The following is a 15,745-nucleotide window of genomic DNA, read 5'->3' on the forward strand; positions in this document are numbered from 1 at the left end:
GCATGAAGGCATTTTTACCAAATTGGTCCTTTGCAACAGCAGTGAGCTCAGTGGGTGGTCCCTCTCCAGACTCGTTGAGTGCCTTGACCCTGAAAGAATACTCCTTGCCTTCTGTCAGTTCTCCAATAGTGTGTGAGGTATTCTTGCCTTTCAGGATCTGCTTCCACTTCTCCTCGCCTTCACCCTGCTCCAAGATGTATGCAGTAATAAAACTCCCACCATCATTGATGGGCTTCTTCCAGGACAGGGTGATAGAGTTCTTTGTAGTCTTCTGAGCTTTGAAGTCTGTCACTGGACCAGGTTGCTCTGCACAGGAAGGACAAATGGACGAAGGTTGAACGTTTGTGTTTTTTTAGCTACATATATAGTGTCTTTCTTTGAGCTCATGAATGCAGTGGCTATACAGCATGAGTATATTTAAATTTAAGTATCAAATATCTTGTAACTACCAGAGGCCCTGATGCTGCCTGGGGTCTCACAGCCTTCTCCAATGCCGTATGCATTTTCAGCTAGAACTCTGAAGCAGTAGGCCTGTCCTGCCTCCAGGTTGGTGATCCTGAAGGAAATCTTAGGACAATCTGCTGACACACAGGTCCAGGCTTTCCTCTCAGCCAAACGTTTCTCTACGATGTAGTTCTTAACTGGACTACCACCATCAATCAGTGGGGCATCCCAGGTGATGCAGGCATGGGTTCTGGAGGTTTCCTTCACAGTCAGGTTTAAGGGTGGGCCCGGAGAATCTAAGTGGGCAAGAGAAGCAATTTCTTTGCCTTATAGCTTTCAGAAAGTTATACAAGCACGAGTACAAATGCATGTCTGAAGTGAAAACACACATTAGGCCTATGTGTACACTCTATATTTATTTAAAAAAAAACATTTTCTTTCTTCATGCTGATATTTCTGATATATCTTATATAATCATATATATGTTCTACTTTTTTACACATTTTAAGGTGAAAACTAGGTTCGACTCCATTTAATACATTTAATGTTTAATTTTTAAAACCACCATTTCAAGAATTGTATTTCAGCTCGATGCAGGTTAAGAAAAACCTCTTGATAGATTTGAACTATAAATCAGTGAAAAGGTTTTTCACTTACTTGGTTTCATTTACATGTCTACATTGCATGTGACAGTACAACTCACTGGAGTGTGTGTACTCAACATTTTATATGACAGAAATTCTTACCAAGGACCTTTACTACGATGGTGTAGCTCTTAGAGCCGCTGCTGTTCTCCAGTGACAGAACATATTTGCCAGAATCACATCTGTTAACATCCTCAATCATCAGTAGGGTGTCCCAGTCCGATGTCTTGATCAGTAGTCCTTGCCTTTCCTTCAAATTAGCATCAACTTTAGTCCATGTCACCTTCGGTGCTGGGCGTCCTCTCAGTGGTACATAGAGCCTCATGGTTACTCCAGCTCGCAGAACCAAAGCTTTTCTCAGGTCAGCGTCAAGCTCAGCATCAGGAGCAACTGGAGGAAACAAAGGGTGGGTCATTAACAGTGTTGGATAAGTTACTTTGAAAAGGTAATTAATTATAGTTACTAGTTACTTCTTCAAAAAAGTAATTGAGTTAGTAACTGAGTTACAAGATTCTAAAAGTAATAATTACTTGAAAAGTAACTATTGTGTTACTTTAAAAAAATCCAGGGTATAATTGGCCATTTTAACTACTTTTGATGTTTCCTCCACATTTCACCTTTAAAAACTATTTACTTTGTTTGGTCTCATCCTTTTCAGCACAACCTCACATGTCTGAATTTACAGTCATGTTTTCATTTTGACAAACTGTATTAACACAATTGATCTAAAATCAGACAAAAAACATAAAATCAGAGTAGAAAAAGTTATATTTTTACTGTAACAACCACAAACATGTTTAATGAATCATATTTCATAACTTTAAATGCAAATATAAATTGTCAATGTTTAAATCATATGCACGTTTTACAAATAACAAAGTTATTTGCATCCATTTACCTTTTACCCTCTTTTTAATAACCATTTCAAACTATTTACAGAACAATCAGCTGTTCTTCAATAAGATGCCACAAATTATTTGTGCCACTGCAAAAACATCATTTCTGTCTACTATAAAGGAGAACATCACAGCCTGATACCTGCAGGTCTGACAGCAGCAGGTGTATCACTCCTGTTTTACCTGGAGACAGCAGTCGCCTCATTGTTCTGACACACAACACAAAACTACACACTAACTACACAAGACAACACATTAACTACACACTCCAAACACGCTAAACGTCACAAATCTCTCACATCTCAAAACTCTCTCTCTCTCTCTCTCTCTCTCTCTTGCCGTCACTCCTGAAACTTCTGCCTCTTCCTAAACAACCAAATGTCATGTTGCCATATCATTTTTTCATTGGTCCACATGGTGCATTTTCCCACCAACACAAACGGGCAGTTTTTGTTTTGTTTTTCTTATTGTTTGCTCATAAGCAGAGAGTGTTCGCTGTGCTGTCCTTAGACAGTAAACGTGACGAAAGTATTGAGGAAAAAACGCTGCGTATATATAGTTTATCATGACTCTGGTTTTACGTGGCCTTGTCACCTTGTTGCTTTGTCTTTAAGTGGTCATGTAATTGACCACGACTACTTTATTCTTCCTCAGTCAAACAGCAGCACTCATGCCATTGTTTTGCCCCCTGTGCTCCAGGTGTTGTGCCAGACAGTGATCGTGATCACCATCCGCGGAAGCGCAGCTGCTTAAAGCTGCAGCGCCCAGATTACTTACAGCTACTTCCTGCAGCTGATATAAGATGCGGTAAACTGAACACAGCTTCAACTGTCTGTTTGTTGAAATAGTAACGGACCGCATTTTCTTGTTAGTAACGGTAACGGCGTTGTAACGATAGGAATAGTAATTAGTTAGATTACTCGTTACTGAAAAAAGTAACGCCGTTACTTGTAACGCCGTTACTTGTAACGCCGTTATTCCCATCACTGGTCATTAATCACAGTGACTAACTTAACTGTTATGTCGTCTGTTAGTTGCCATTATTTCTTCTGTTAATCTGTCTTGCCCATTTGGCAGTACTCTCTTTTTGCTAATTTGTCCTCCTGAAAATATTAAGTGTTAATTTTGGCTAATACCAAGAAAGTCTTAGTTTATCAAGTTCACCAAGAATGATACTAATTATTGACAATATGTTTAATTAATAAAGTTAATTCGCTAGCGGAAACAAGTAATATAATATATAGATTAAAAAGATAACCACAAAGGCCAGACCAGCAATTTCAATTACGCTAGCAAATTGCTGGTTGGTCAAATTTTTCTAATAGTTGGACTTGATATGAGAAATTCTATGTTGGATTAGGTAAATGGTTATTTCATTTTCTTCGATTACCACTGAGCCAGTTAGTAGTCATACAATCTGATCTCCATAATGTCATATGCATTAAAGTTATTTAATGAAATTGAGTTCCTCTTTCACAGTGATAAACTGTGATATAGTAATGAGAGATAAGGTGTACTACTGTATTTGCTGACACAGTCTCTCCTTCAAAGCCAAGCTAACTTGATTGATTTTTATATTGCCTCTTGATTTAATTCTTTTTTCTTTTAGAGATTCAGCAATAGCCACACGTATTCATAACAATGATTTAGACATAAGCTGTTGATCTCCAGTGGAAACACCCCACAGAAAACCATTAAATTAAACCAGTAAACTAAACAATTTTCCTTTTGGAAATTATTTATCTAAATAGTGTTGAATCAGAGACAGCTGGGAACATACTTAGAATATCCTTAGGCATGTAGTTTCCAGGCACCTCGCTGGGCTCACTGTAGCCAATCTTGTTAACAGCCGTGACTCTGAACTGGTACTCAGTGTTGTCCATCAGGCCTGTCAGCAGGAATTTCGTGGCCTGGAGTTTCTTCGGCACATTGCATCTTGTCCAGCTCTCTGCATCAACTCGCTTGCACTCAACCAAGTATCCAATGATCTCACAGCCACCATCGTATGCTGGTTTGGTCCAGCTAAGGCTAACTGACGTCTTGGTAGAGTCCACCACCTTGGGGAAGGCAGGTGGCCCGGGAGGATCTAAATAATTATTTATGAATAATTAGTTGTCTGAAGCGTTTTACTTTCATTTAGAAAGTGTGTTTTAAAGCAGATACTCACAGACAGGGTCAACAGCCAGGGCACCATTTGAAGCGTCGCTGGGTTTCCCAAGACCAGCCTTGTTTATAGCAATTACTCTGAACTCATACTCAGAGCCCTCAGTCAGTTGAATGGCCTTGATGGTCCTATCAATGACTGGTCGGCGGTTAACCTTAGCCCAGCTCAGCTCAGTGGCCTCACGTTTCTCCACCATGTAGCCAAGGATGGGAGACTTGCCATCATTGGCTGGGGCCTTCCAGCTGACTGTCATGGAGTTCTGTGTGATGTTGGTGATGACAGGTGGCTCACATGGACCAGGAACATCTGACAAGAGATAATGTTTTAATTCTCTGATGGGCTACACCAACTTTGATCAACATGGTGTTATAAAGGAATAAAAAACTTACACATTAGCCATGTCACACAATTCACAATTTGAAAAATTGAATTTAAGCAAAAAAATGTCAAGATATATATCAAATCACAGTAATTTTAATGATTTAAACATGGTCAAGCTAATATGAGACTTTATGCAGTCAGTAAAACATGCATGCTTTCATTTTTTCATTTCATTCTCCTCAAGTAGAATACAGTGAGTTTTCTTACCATACGGATTCTTGACCGTGACGGCATCAGTCATAATGGGATCTCCCACACCATACTGGTTCTCAGCACTGACTCGGAACTGATATTCGTGTCCTTCAATAAGTTTCTCCACTGAACAGTCAGTGATGTGTCCATGGATGTTTGAGGTGACCAATGCCCAGTTGGCCCTGCTAGTCTCACGCTTCTCAATGATGTAGTTAGTGATTTCAGAACCGCCATCTGCAAGTGGTGGCACCCATCGCAGCTTAACACGGTCAGCAAACACCTTAGAAATTTTCACTGAGGCTGGAGGGCCTGGTTTGTCTGTGGTAGAAAAAACACAAGGATAAGCTTTTTTCTCTCAAAACATGAAACGCTAGCTTAAGCACTACAATAAAATGAACTAACATAACTTTAGCTTACCGAGTACTTTGACCTTTATGGTGGCGTACTTGGTGCCATTGACATTTTCAGCTGTGATAGTGTAGTCCCCAGTCTCTTTCCTGGTGACAGAGTATAGCTCCAGCAGATGAAGATGTTTCTTTTGGGACATCTTCATTCCCTCAGCAAGGACCAGAGGTACTCCATCCTTCTTCCAGCTCACTTTGGGAAGTGGTTTGCCAAAGACCTCAGCATCCAGGAAGACATTTTCTCCAGCTTTCACCACAATCAGGTTCTTCATGTTAACACCTAATTCCACACGAGGAGCAACTGCATAGAAGAGGAAAAAAACCCTCATGATTATTTGTATATGACTGTATTTGTGTATCACTTTCGTTACTATGCAGAGTTGTACCATTCTCTGCGATGACAGGAATAGGGTCAGACAGCTCAGATGGAAGGCTGCTGTTAATTGCGGTCTTGGCGATGACTCTAAACTGGTATTGTTGACCCTCCTGTAGGTTAGTCACCACATAGTTCTCTGTCTGGATGTTCATGCAGTTGGCATTGCAGCGAGTCCACTTCTCTTCTGGAAGCTTTGTATATTCCACGTAGTAGCCAATCAACTTGCTGCCACCGTCATGCTTTGGACGGCCCCACACTAATGATACAGTGCTCTTGGTCACATCCATGGGCTCGGGTTTTCCTGGTGGGTCTAGATAGAAACAAAACCCCCCACAAATGAACAGTTGTAGACGATACAGTTTAAATAACAAAGAATGAACTTGAATGCAAAAGAGTGCAAATATATATAGCAATATATCCTGAAATTAAAAAGAAAATATATTAACCAGAAAAAGTAGAATTTGAATCATTCTGATATGAGTCAAAGACGATTGTGGGTGGGGAGTATTGTGTAGGTGATTTTGACATGGAATAATTAAACTACTGATTTTATCATTGAATTGCAGCATCTGTAATCATTTAATTGCTTTCTCCTCAGTTTTTGTGGGTATTAAATCAACTACAGCATGTTTATTTAAAGGAAGGGTTCCCTAGCTTTACTGTTATATACTTTACTATATTACTGTTGAGTTGACATTGATTGATTGATAATTAAAAAAAAAATGTAACTGATTGATCAACTGATAGACAGAAAAATAGAATTCACCACTTTAATGTTAGGGCTAAAATGGGCTTCTGTATTTCAGATGTGTTTGGTTAGTTAACTTGTAACGGAAGTAGGTATTTTAAAAATAAATTTCCTTATCTTTTTGTTTGACATGTATTAAAGGGCCTGGGGCTGCTGAACTGAATCACTATTAAATATTTAGCCTTGTTACATGGAGCACGTTATCTAAAAGGGGAGATACATTTTTATTCCGTGGTTAAAAATAATTTTTAAAAAATCAAATGTTTGCTAGCTTCAACAAACTGATTGGGAAATGTTAAAAACAACAGAGGGCATACATAAAATGATGTATATGATATTTTTTCCAGTTAATAAAAACATGAATGACATAAAAGTGCAGTTGTGTTGTGAAGAGCTCTTTGAATTTAAAGTTGTCATTTTTGTGCTATTGGTTTTAACTGAAATTTATCAACAATATGGTGAAATGGTGAGAAAAATTATGATGTTTTTCTAGTTATAAGAAGTGTTCATACCGACAGCAGTCCTGGCAGTGATGAAGTCTGTCTGTTTACAAGGTTTGCCCTGTCCGGCCTGGTTTTGTGCTGACACCCTGAAGGTGTACTCCAGGCCATCGATCAGGCCTGTGCAGGTGTACTGAGTGGCTTTGACCAGAGTCTCATTAGCCTTCACCCACAGAAGGCTATTCCTCTCCTTCTTTTCAATGCAATATCCACGGATGGGGCTCCCACCATCAGAGCTGGGACGCTCCCATGATAGGATGACGAAATCCTTGTTGATCTTGTTTATCTGCAGGTTTCTGGGTTCACTCGGAGGATCTTTGGGGAAAAAAGCCATTAACACATAATGTTATTCTTGTAATGTTGGGAAGCTATGATACATATTAGAATACAAATGCTCACCAAATGGATATCTGGCAATCATCTTCTCAGAGTAGGTAGGCCCAGAGACGCCAAACCTGTTTTCAGCACGAACACGGAAGCTGTACTCTTTGCCAGGTGTCAGTTTGGTCATTCTGAAGCTCGTCTTTGTGCAAGATGTAGAAACGGTGATCCAATCACCCTGGCTAACATCACACTTCTCTACAATGTAGTTGGTGATGTTGCTACCACCATCCTCCTGTGGCGAGTTCCAGAGCAGTGTGCACGCATCCATGTCCAGTTCAGTGATCTCCAAAGGAGCTTCAGGGGGTCCAGGGATGTCTGAGACACAGACAGCACACATGTTGATAATGGAAGGCAGGGCAAAGCACTGCTGATGTGTTTACAAGAACCAGCGGTGTAAAAAGTCTCCGTTCTAACTTACCCATGACGATGACTTTGAGGATCTGATTAATCTTGGCAGTACTGTTCTCAGCTGACAGGCTGTAGTAACCACTATCCTTTCTTGTGACATTCTTTATAATAAGTGAGGTAGTTGTCAGCGTCTTTACAATGGACAGGCGATCAGAGGTTAGCACATCCTCATTGCCCTGCTTCCACTTGCAGACAGGAGCAGGTTTACCTGCCACAATAGCCTCAATCGTCATCTTGGATCCAGCTCTGACTGTCACAATGTCAGGCATGATTATCTTCGGAGCCACTGAGAGGAAGACAAAATATCAATAGTTACTTCTGTATTTCATGATGATTTAAACTTTTTGATTGACCTACATAAATGACAGTGTCTCAGTTACTATTATCCATACTAGTATGAGGAAATGTTTAAACTTGTCTACTCACTGAGCTGCTCCTTAACTTCAAACATTCCCTCAGCCTCTCGAGCCAAACTGACTCCCACTGAGTTCCTAGCAGCCACTCTGAACTTATACTTCTTTCCTTCTTTCAGACCAACTACCACGATAGTCAGGTCTTTGACCACAGAATATGGTGTCCATTTGTCCTCAGGTGCACCCTCCTCCTGGTAATCCACCACATAACCATTGATTTTGGCACCTCCATCCCTGAGTGGTTTTAGCCAGCCCAGTGTAGCACTATTCTTGGTGATCTCTAACACGTCCATCTTCTTTGGAGGGTCTGGCTCACCTGAATCCAAAACAAAGCAGGGATTAGGAACAATTAACAAAACAGACTAAATTCAGAGTCAGAAGAACACGGAACTTACTGATTGGGTCAACAGCCAAGTAGGACCTGGGTGAGTCCTGAGGAACTCCAATGCCATACTTGTTGCAGGCCATGACTCTGAAGTAATACTCAATGCCAGGTGTAAGGTTGGTGACCTTAAAGCTAGTCTTCTTCAGGTCCTCTGTGCACTTGGTCCAGGTCTTCCTATCAACCTCTCGTTTCTCCACAACGTAATTGAGGATGAGGCTGCCTCCGTCATTCTCTGGTGGCAACCAGGAGAGTTGAGCTGTTGTTTTGGTGATGTCAGTGGCATCCAGGCTGCCAACCGGACCAGGTGTGTCTGTGGACAAAATTTTTTAAATCAAAGACATGACAGCCTCCTCATTAGTGACCAGTCTTTTTAAACGGGTTTAAAAGTTATTAAAAGAAAATACACCATTTGACATTCGTTTTTTGTTTCTCACCAAGGACTTTGACACGGACAAATATTGCTTTCTCTCCAGCTGAGTTGGACAGAGTGAGTGAATATTTTCCAGAATCCTCTCTGGTGCTCTCAGGGATAACAAGGAAGGACATGGTGTCAACCTGGTCCACGTGACCTCGGCGGATTACATTGTCCACACCCAACCGCTTCCACGTAACCTTGGGGGCAGGCCTTCCTCTGATCACGGCGAAAAGCCTTATAGGACAACCAGCCCTCACAGAAAGGCCTTTCCTCAGACTGGCATCCAGCTCAATTTCTGGAGCCTCTGTTTTACATGAAAAACAAATGAATGTTTAGTGTCATCAGCTTTTGGAAAATTTACAAGACTACTGTACTATAAAACATTTATTGAGGCACAGAATCTGATGACTTCTTACCCAGGATCTCCTTGGGAGACACTGCCTCCTTCAAATAAGCATGGCGTCCCCAGCCCACCTGGTTTTGGGCTGACACCTTGAACTCATACTCCTGCTTTTCATCAAGCTGGCCAATAGTAAATTCTGTGAGCACCAGTGGTCCATGAGTATCAATTCTCTTCCAGCCCACTGTGGGATTCTCAGGGTCCGCCTCACTTTTCAGCCTCATGTCCAAGCTATAGCCAATAATGGGGGCGCCACCGTCATAGACAGGTTTAGACCAGGACAGAGTGATAGAGGTTTTTGTGCTGTCGGCCACCTTCAGGGCTGCAGGGGGACCAGGTGGCTCTGTAGGTGGAGACAGTGAAACAAAACTTATTATGAATGCAGAAATAAAAGACGAAGCTTGTCAAATCTTAAACCCCATTGTCTGGCATTTTACATGTTCTTCAGCTCTACCACAAAAAAACAAAACAAAACAACCCCCCCACTTGAACTTCTTAATAGTAAAGTTGTGACAGCAAACTCACCAATAGGATCTTTGGCTGCAACTGGTCTGCAGGGTTTACTGGGATCTCCCAGACCGACATCATTCTCAGCTCTCACTCTGAACTGGTACTCATGGTTTGGAATCAGGTTGGTTACTTTCATGCGTCTCTCAGAGATTGGGCTCTTAGTGCAGGGCACCCAGCGCACTGCCCTCTTCTCCTTCCTTTCAAGGATGTAGCCAGTGATTGACTTTCCTCCATCATTCTCAGGAGGAGCCCAGACCACAGTCATCTCATCTTTGCTCACCTTTAATCACAACCAATTATTATAGCTATGTTAATTACTATGTTATAAAAGCTTGAAGATGTTGAAATGTTTTCCACGAGACACAATTTGAAATAAAACCGAGTAGAGAGTATACAAAAATTTACCTTGGTGACTTCAGGGGCATCAGGGGGTCCAGGTTTGTTGAACTGAGTCTTGACAGTTATAGGCTTACTGTCCATGGCAGGGCCAGTTCCCATCTTGTTTTCTGCCCGCACTCTGAATATGTATTCATTGCCCTCCACCAAACGAGTGACGTTGCAGTATGGTGTGACCACAGAGGCTGAATATGTGGACCAAACCATCCTCCTGGTTTCACATTTCTCTAGAATGTAGCTGTCCACCTCACAACCTCCATCATCCTCTGGAGCATCCCAAACCACTCTGCACTTGTCAGCTCCAATGCCAGTAATCCTCAGGTCTCTCACTGGGCCGGGAACATCCAGGACATTAACATTGGCATATGCTGTGAAAGTCCCACCCGAGTTGGTGGCAGTGATAATGTATTTTCCTGTGTCACTACGCTTGGACTTAGTCATCAGAAATTTTGAGTAGTCTGGGCCAGTTTCATAGCTTATTCTGGGATTGTCTCCAGTAGCCTTATCTTTCATCCATTTAACCTCAGGCTGGGGCTTTCCTCTCAGAGCAGCCTCCATCCTGACTGACTCTCCAGCTTTTACTGTCAGTGTTCCAGCCAACTTCAGGTCAATGACAGGCTTCTGGATCTCCTCCCTCACCAGAATATCTGCAAGTTTTACCCAGGCACTCTCACCTCCTTCACTGACAGTCTGCACTCTGGATAACAAATTGTAAAAAAAAAGGTAAATAAAGGTAGATAGCTGGATAACCCTTACAGAACACAATTTCTGATCAGATAAACACCCAACAAAACAATCAGTAATTACAAATTAGAAATGAAGTAACCTACCTGAAGGTGTACGTCTGATTTTCCACACATTTATCAGCCAAAAAGAAGGTGTCTGTGAGAGTAGTGGTGTTGAGTTTTTCCCACTCCTCCGCATCTTTAGTTTTACACTCCAGGTTGTAGGAGAGATGGGGGCTTCCACCATCATAGTCAGGCTTCCGCCACCTCAAATTGACATAGTTCTTACCAATGTCAATTGCTCTGAAGTTCTCAGGCTCGCCGGGCTTGTCAATAGGGTCCATGGCCAATGTAGGAGTTTTGATCTCCACGGAGGGTCCTGGTCCTATTTTGTTCTCAGCACAGACACGGAACAGGTACTCATGGCCTTCCATCAGCTTTGCCTTGATCTTACGATTAGTGCAGTGGGAAGAGATCATAGACCACATGCTAATACTAGGCTCTCTGCACTCCACAATGTAGTTGGTGATCTCGGATCCACCATTGTCCTTAGGGCTCTCCCAGTTGATCATGCATGAGCCCTTAGTGACATAGGTCACATTCAGATTCTGGCAGTGGCTGGGTCGGTCTAGAACATTAACTGTGATTGTGCGGGAAGCCTCACCACCTTCATTTGAAGCTTTCAGAATATATTTGCCATGGTCATTCCTTGTAGCTTCCTTGATCTTTAGGTGGACTAAAGGAAGATTCTGCAGGATGGTAACACGTTTGCTGTTCTCTAGAATAGTCTCTTCTTTTGACCAAAAAACTTCAGGATCAGGGCGAGCCTTGATGTAACCAATGATGTTGATGTTGTGTCCAACACGCACAGTAACACAATCTCGACAAGTGGCCTCCATCTCAATCTCTGGAGGTATAAGAATATCCTGAGCAGTGACTGATTCTGGGATTTCTCTTGGCTCCCCGTCTCCAATCATGTTTGAAGCAAAGACTCTGAATCTATAGGTCACACCCTCTTCCAGACCCTTCACCCTGTAGGCACACTGCTTGATCAAGTCATCCAGGTTGACTTTTTTCCATTCTTCAGCGCTAGCTTTCTTCATCTCCACAGTGTAACCAAGGATTGGGCTGCCTCCATCTTTGGTAGGTTTGGTCCACACCAGGTCAGCAGTGGCCCTGCTGTAATCTTTAACTTTAGGATTGACAGGGGGACTCGGGACAGTGATGGGCCTGCAGGGCTTGCAGGGGTCGGAGACTGGGGAGGGGCCACTAAATCCAGCAATATTTTCAGCAAACACTCTGAACTCATACTCGCTGCCCTCGTAGAGGCCCAGGACTCGGTACCTCAGGTCCTTGCAAGGTGTCTTGTTGACACGGATCCACTTTCCTCCCTTGTGTCTGCGCTCAATGATGTAGCCAGTGATCTGACTGCCACCATCAGTTAGGGGCATAGTCCAGCCAAGTGTAACAGCATCCTCTGAGGTATCATAGGATTGTGGCTTACCAGGTGCACTAGGGGGCATGAATGAGTGCTCAGCAACAGTGGGCTTGCTCTCCAGAGGAGCACCAATGCCCATCTTGTTCTCAGCACGAATGCGGACTACATATTCTACTCCTTTCTGAAGGCGAGCGATCCGGAGCTGCGTTGCAAGACTACCAGAACTCACACCTCCCCATGTCTCTTTGTTGGACTCTCTTTTCTCCACAATGTAATTGGTTATAGGGCTCCCACCATCATCTTTAGGAGGACGCCATTCAATTGTCATGGAATCTGGCATGACCTCCAATATGTTGACAGGTCCAATCGGAGCAGCTGGAACATCGAGTACAGTGACATTTAAGGCCACCGTCTTGGTTCCTGCTGGGTTGGACACAGTGAGCAGGTAGGTTCCAGTGTGGTTTCTGGTGCACTCATTAATGCTGAGAATAGTGGAGAAATTATCAGTGTCAATCTTAATGTTGCCCTGGCTGGTGATCTCCTCTCCTTCGATGGACCACTTGGCAGTTGGGACAGGGATTCCTCTCATTATAGCTGGCAGTCTGATGGTAGTCCCGGCCTTCACAATGATGCCTTCAGTGAGTTTAACATCAACTTCAACAATTGGGGGCACTGTGCAAAAAGAGGTCACCTCACATTACTAGACTCATATGAAACAAATATGAAACAAAGTTAAATTATTCAAACTTTACCAGTTTACCAGCCTTATCAACAGTTTCTTTTTTTCATTAAGATCATCTGCCTCCTCTAATTCTAAGTACTCACTCGAGACACTATCATGGAACACACATCTGCACCACAATTCCTACACTATTAAGTAAATATCTAATTTCAGGTGAAAACAAACAACTGGAACACTAATTTCATGCTATTAGTTATATGTGAAATCCAATAGGGGTCATGCAAATACTGTCTTCTGCCCTACCTAGTTTCTCCTGGCAGAGGATAGGCACTGTGGTATCAGGTCTGCTGAGGCCAATGGCATTCTCAGCCCTCACTCTGAAGCGGTAGGTTTTTCCTTCCTCCAGACCAGTCACATGACTCTCAGGGATGCTGACAGTTTTCCATTCATACCACTCTTTCTCTCCCTCTTCCTGGTACTCAACCAGAAAGCCTATGATTTCACTTCCTCCATTGCGATCAGGCCAGTTCCATGCTAACCATACCTCAGTCTTGTCCACATCAACATGATGCAGGTCTTTGGGAGGACCAGGAGGGACTGGAGGGATGAAAGCAAAATGAGAGCGATTCAGGCTTCAACTACTCACTCTTTGTGCAACACAGTTTTCTTTGGTGCTTAAGGAAATTTATTTTTAGTATCCCAGAAAGTTGATTCTGTTCATAATCTGGGAATAGCATCGCCAGAAAACCCTACGCCAGGTAAGATTTTGGATGATTAAACAAGCATCTGTGGAATTTTCCAACACCAAAATAATATAGATGAATTTGAAGGATAAATAGTCACTGTGTTGTTACTCACAGAGTGGGTTCATTGCCTTGATGGCCTTTGGTGTCTCGACATATTCGCTGCGGCCGAACTGGTTTTCAGCGGCAACTCTAAACGAGTAGGACGTGCCCTCCATCAGGTGCTTCAACATCATACTGCGTTTCTTTGATGTAGAGCAGACAGGGACCCACTGAGTGGAAGCTGTGTCTTTCTTCTCTACCACAAAGTTAGTGATGCGAGTACCACCATTATCCTCTGGATCTTTCCAGGACAGGTAGGCAGAGTCACTCCTGACATCAGACACACGGAGGTGCTGTACAGGACCAGGTTTGTCTGAAGAAACATACAAAGAACATCACTAAAGTCTGATCCTTCATTAGGGGAAGACACAAAAATGAAACTGACTTTGTATCACAGGGGTGATGGCTCACAAAAATAAAATGTGCTTAATCACAGTCACTTTTTCAAAATTAAAAACCACACAGACGATTCAGCTCCAGATGTGTCCCTTCAAACCACCACTGAATTTTAGTTAATAATCCAATTCTACAAATAATTCCGTACTTACCAAGAACTAGCACAGTGCAGGTGACAGTCTTGGTTCCTGCTGGATTCTCCACAGTTAGGGTGTAATCTCCACAGTCACCACGATGGCAGAACCTCATCTCCAGCTTGGTGCCTGTCTGGTTGGTTTCGATATCTGCCCGAGGGGGAACTTCTGCGTCATTCTTCTTCCAGGTGACAGTGGGAAATGGGACACCTTTGATGCCGGCTATCAGAGCAATATGAGTGCCAGCCATGGCTTTAATTTCTCGGGTCATTCCGGCATCCAGAATCAACTCTGGAGGCTCTGAAAGATGTAGAAGAAGGAAGTGAGAGAATTAATGACTACAAACACTATAGTACCTCAACACACATATGTAGCATTATGTAGCATTCTATGATACTGAAATAACAACTCACCAAGTCTGTCCTGTACTCTAATCGGCTCAGTAAGGTTGGCTGGGTTGGACTCCCCAGCAGCGTTGACAGCCATGACTCTGAAGCGGTACAAAACACCATCTTCCAAGTTGATAACCTTAAACTTGGTTTCTTTGCAGGAGTCTGGAGTCTGGTTCACCTGTTGTCCAAATTGACAAAATTCAGTGAAATAAAAAAGAAAGAAAGAAAGAAAGAACATTAGAATTGAAATGAAGAAATTAAAAGGTTAAATGTAGTTGTAGGGGTGGTCTACATGTTATATCTCTCGCCTCAATGGCTCAAGGTAACTTCCTCACCTTGAGCCATTCCTCCTTTCCAGCTGCCTGGAACTCCAGCAAGTATCCAAAGATTTTTCCTCTGCCAGTGTCGGTGGGTGGCTCCCATGACAGGGTAACTGACTCTTTGGTAAAGTCGATAGCCTTTAGATTCACTGGCGGACTAGGTTTCACTAGGGAAAAGAAGAAGGAATATTCTTGTGCTGCATTTACATCCACTAATAATAACATGGAGTGTAATTGTAAGAGAACAACTCACCAATGGGATCTTTGGCAAAGACCGGTTTAGATGGTGGGCTTGGGTCTCCAGCTCCCACTTCATTCTCAGCACTGACCCTGAACTCATACTCGCAGCCTTTCAGGAGGTCGGTCACCCAATACTCCACCTTAGGATGGATTCTTTCTGTGTTGCAGCGAACCCACCTGAGAAGAGAAACATAAAGGCTGATGTCTTGATGCATGTCAGCTAAGTAAATTCCAGAAAGTTGATTTTGTTCATCTTGACGATGCGTTTTCAGTTGGAGAAATATTTCCTTGCTCATCAACGTGACTTCTTGGATGAGTTTCTCCCACTGAAAACGCTGAAATCGAATGGAATGAAATGAAAATTCAGATGAAGTCTAACAATTTGTTTGTAAGAATGCATTTATATAAATATAAATAACATAAATTTTTTTAACGTGAGGAATAAAGGAAGCCAGAGTACTCAGAAAAAAACAACAACACATGGTTTGCATGAGAACATGCAAACTCCACATA

At 42.6% G+C, this 15,745-nt stretch overlaps 1 protein-coding gene across 4 annotated transcripts in view; it reads right to left on the minus strand.

The window, feature by feature from the left end:
* The window catches only part of LOC146650368 (titin-like), a 218,405-nt gene that overhangs the window by 49,045 nt on the left and 153,615 nt on the right, over nt 1-15,745 (minus strand). For all 4 annotated transcript variants that reach the window (XM_085383775.1, XM_085383778.1, XM_085383776.1 and 1 more), the window contains 24 exons: nt 15,246-15,409; nt 15,008-15,159; nt 14,694-14,850; nt 14,299-14,580; nt 13,764-14,063; nt 13,209-13,502; nt 10,891-12,895; nt 10,070-10,757; nt 9,680-9,944; nt 9,171-9,497; nt 8,774-9,058; nt 8,350-8,649; nt 7,968-8,270; nt 7,552-7,827; nt 7,149-7,448; nt 6,762-7,064; nt 5,512-5,811; nt 5,139-5,426; nt 4,737-5,039; nt 4,152-4,454; nt 3,765-4,070; nt 1,191-1,478; nt 450-740; nt 19-306 (listed from right to left, as the gene is read on the minus strand). In XM_085383775.1, the coding sequence (XP_085239901.1) occupies nt 19-306; nt 450-740; nt 1,191-1,478; nt 3,765-4,070; nt 4,152-4,454; nt 4,737-5,039; nt 5,139-5,426; nt 5,512-5,811; nt 6,762-7,064; nt 7,149-7,448; nt 7,552-7,827; nt 7,968-8,270; nt 8,350-8,649; nt 8,774-9,058; nt 9,171-9,497; nt 9,680-9,944; nt 10,070-10,757; nt 10,891-12,895; nt 13,209-13,502; nt 13,764-14,063; nt 14,299-14,580; nt 14,694-14,850; nt 15,008-15,159; nt 15,246-15,409 (8,768 nt within the window). The remainder of the gene's footprint in view (nt 1-18; nt 307-449; nt 741-1,190; nt 1,479-3,764; nt 4,071-4,151; nt 4,455-4,736; nt 5,040-5,138; nt 5,427-5,511; nt 5,812-6,761; nt 7,065-7,148; nt 7,449-7,551; nt 7,828-7,967; nt 8,271-8,349; nt 8,650-8,773; nt 9,059-9,170; nt 9,498-9,679; nt 9,945-10,069; nt 10,758-10,890; nt 12,896-13,208; nt 13,503-13,763; nt 14,064-14,298; nt 14,581-14,693; nt 14,851-15,007; nt 15,160-15,245; nt 15,410-15,745) is intronic.

This window comes from Rhamphochromis longiceps, linkage group LG16 (assembly GCF_057381845.1).
Source record: "Rhamphochromis longiceps isolate RC_006_pf linkage group LG16, R_longiceps_female_GT1.1, whole genome shotgun sequence".
In the NCBI taxonomy this organism is placed as follows: domain Eukaryota; kingdom Metazoa; phylum Chordata; class Actinopteri; order Cichliformes; family Cichlidae; genus Rhamphochromis; species Rhamphochromis longiceps.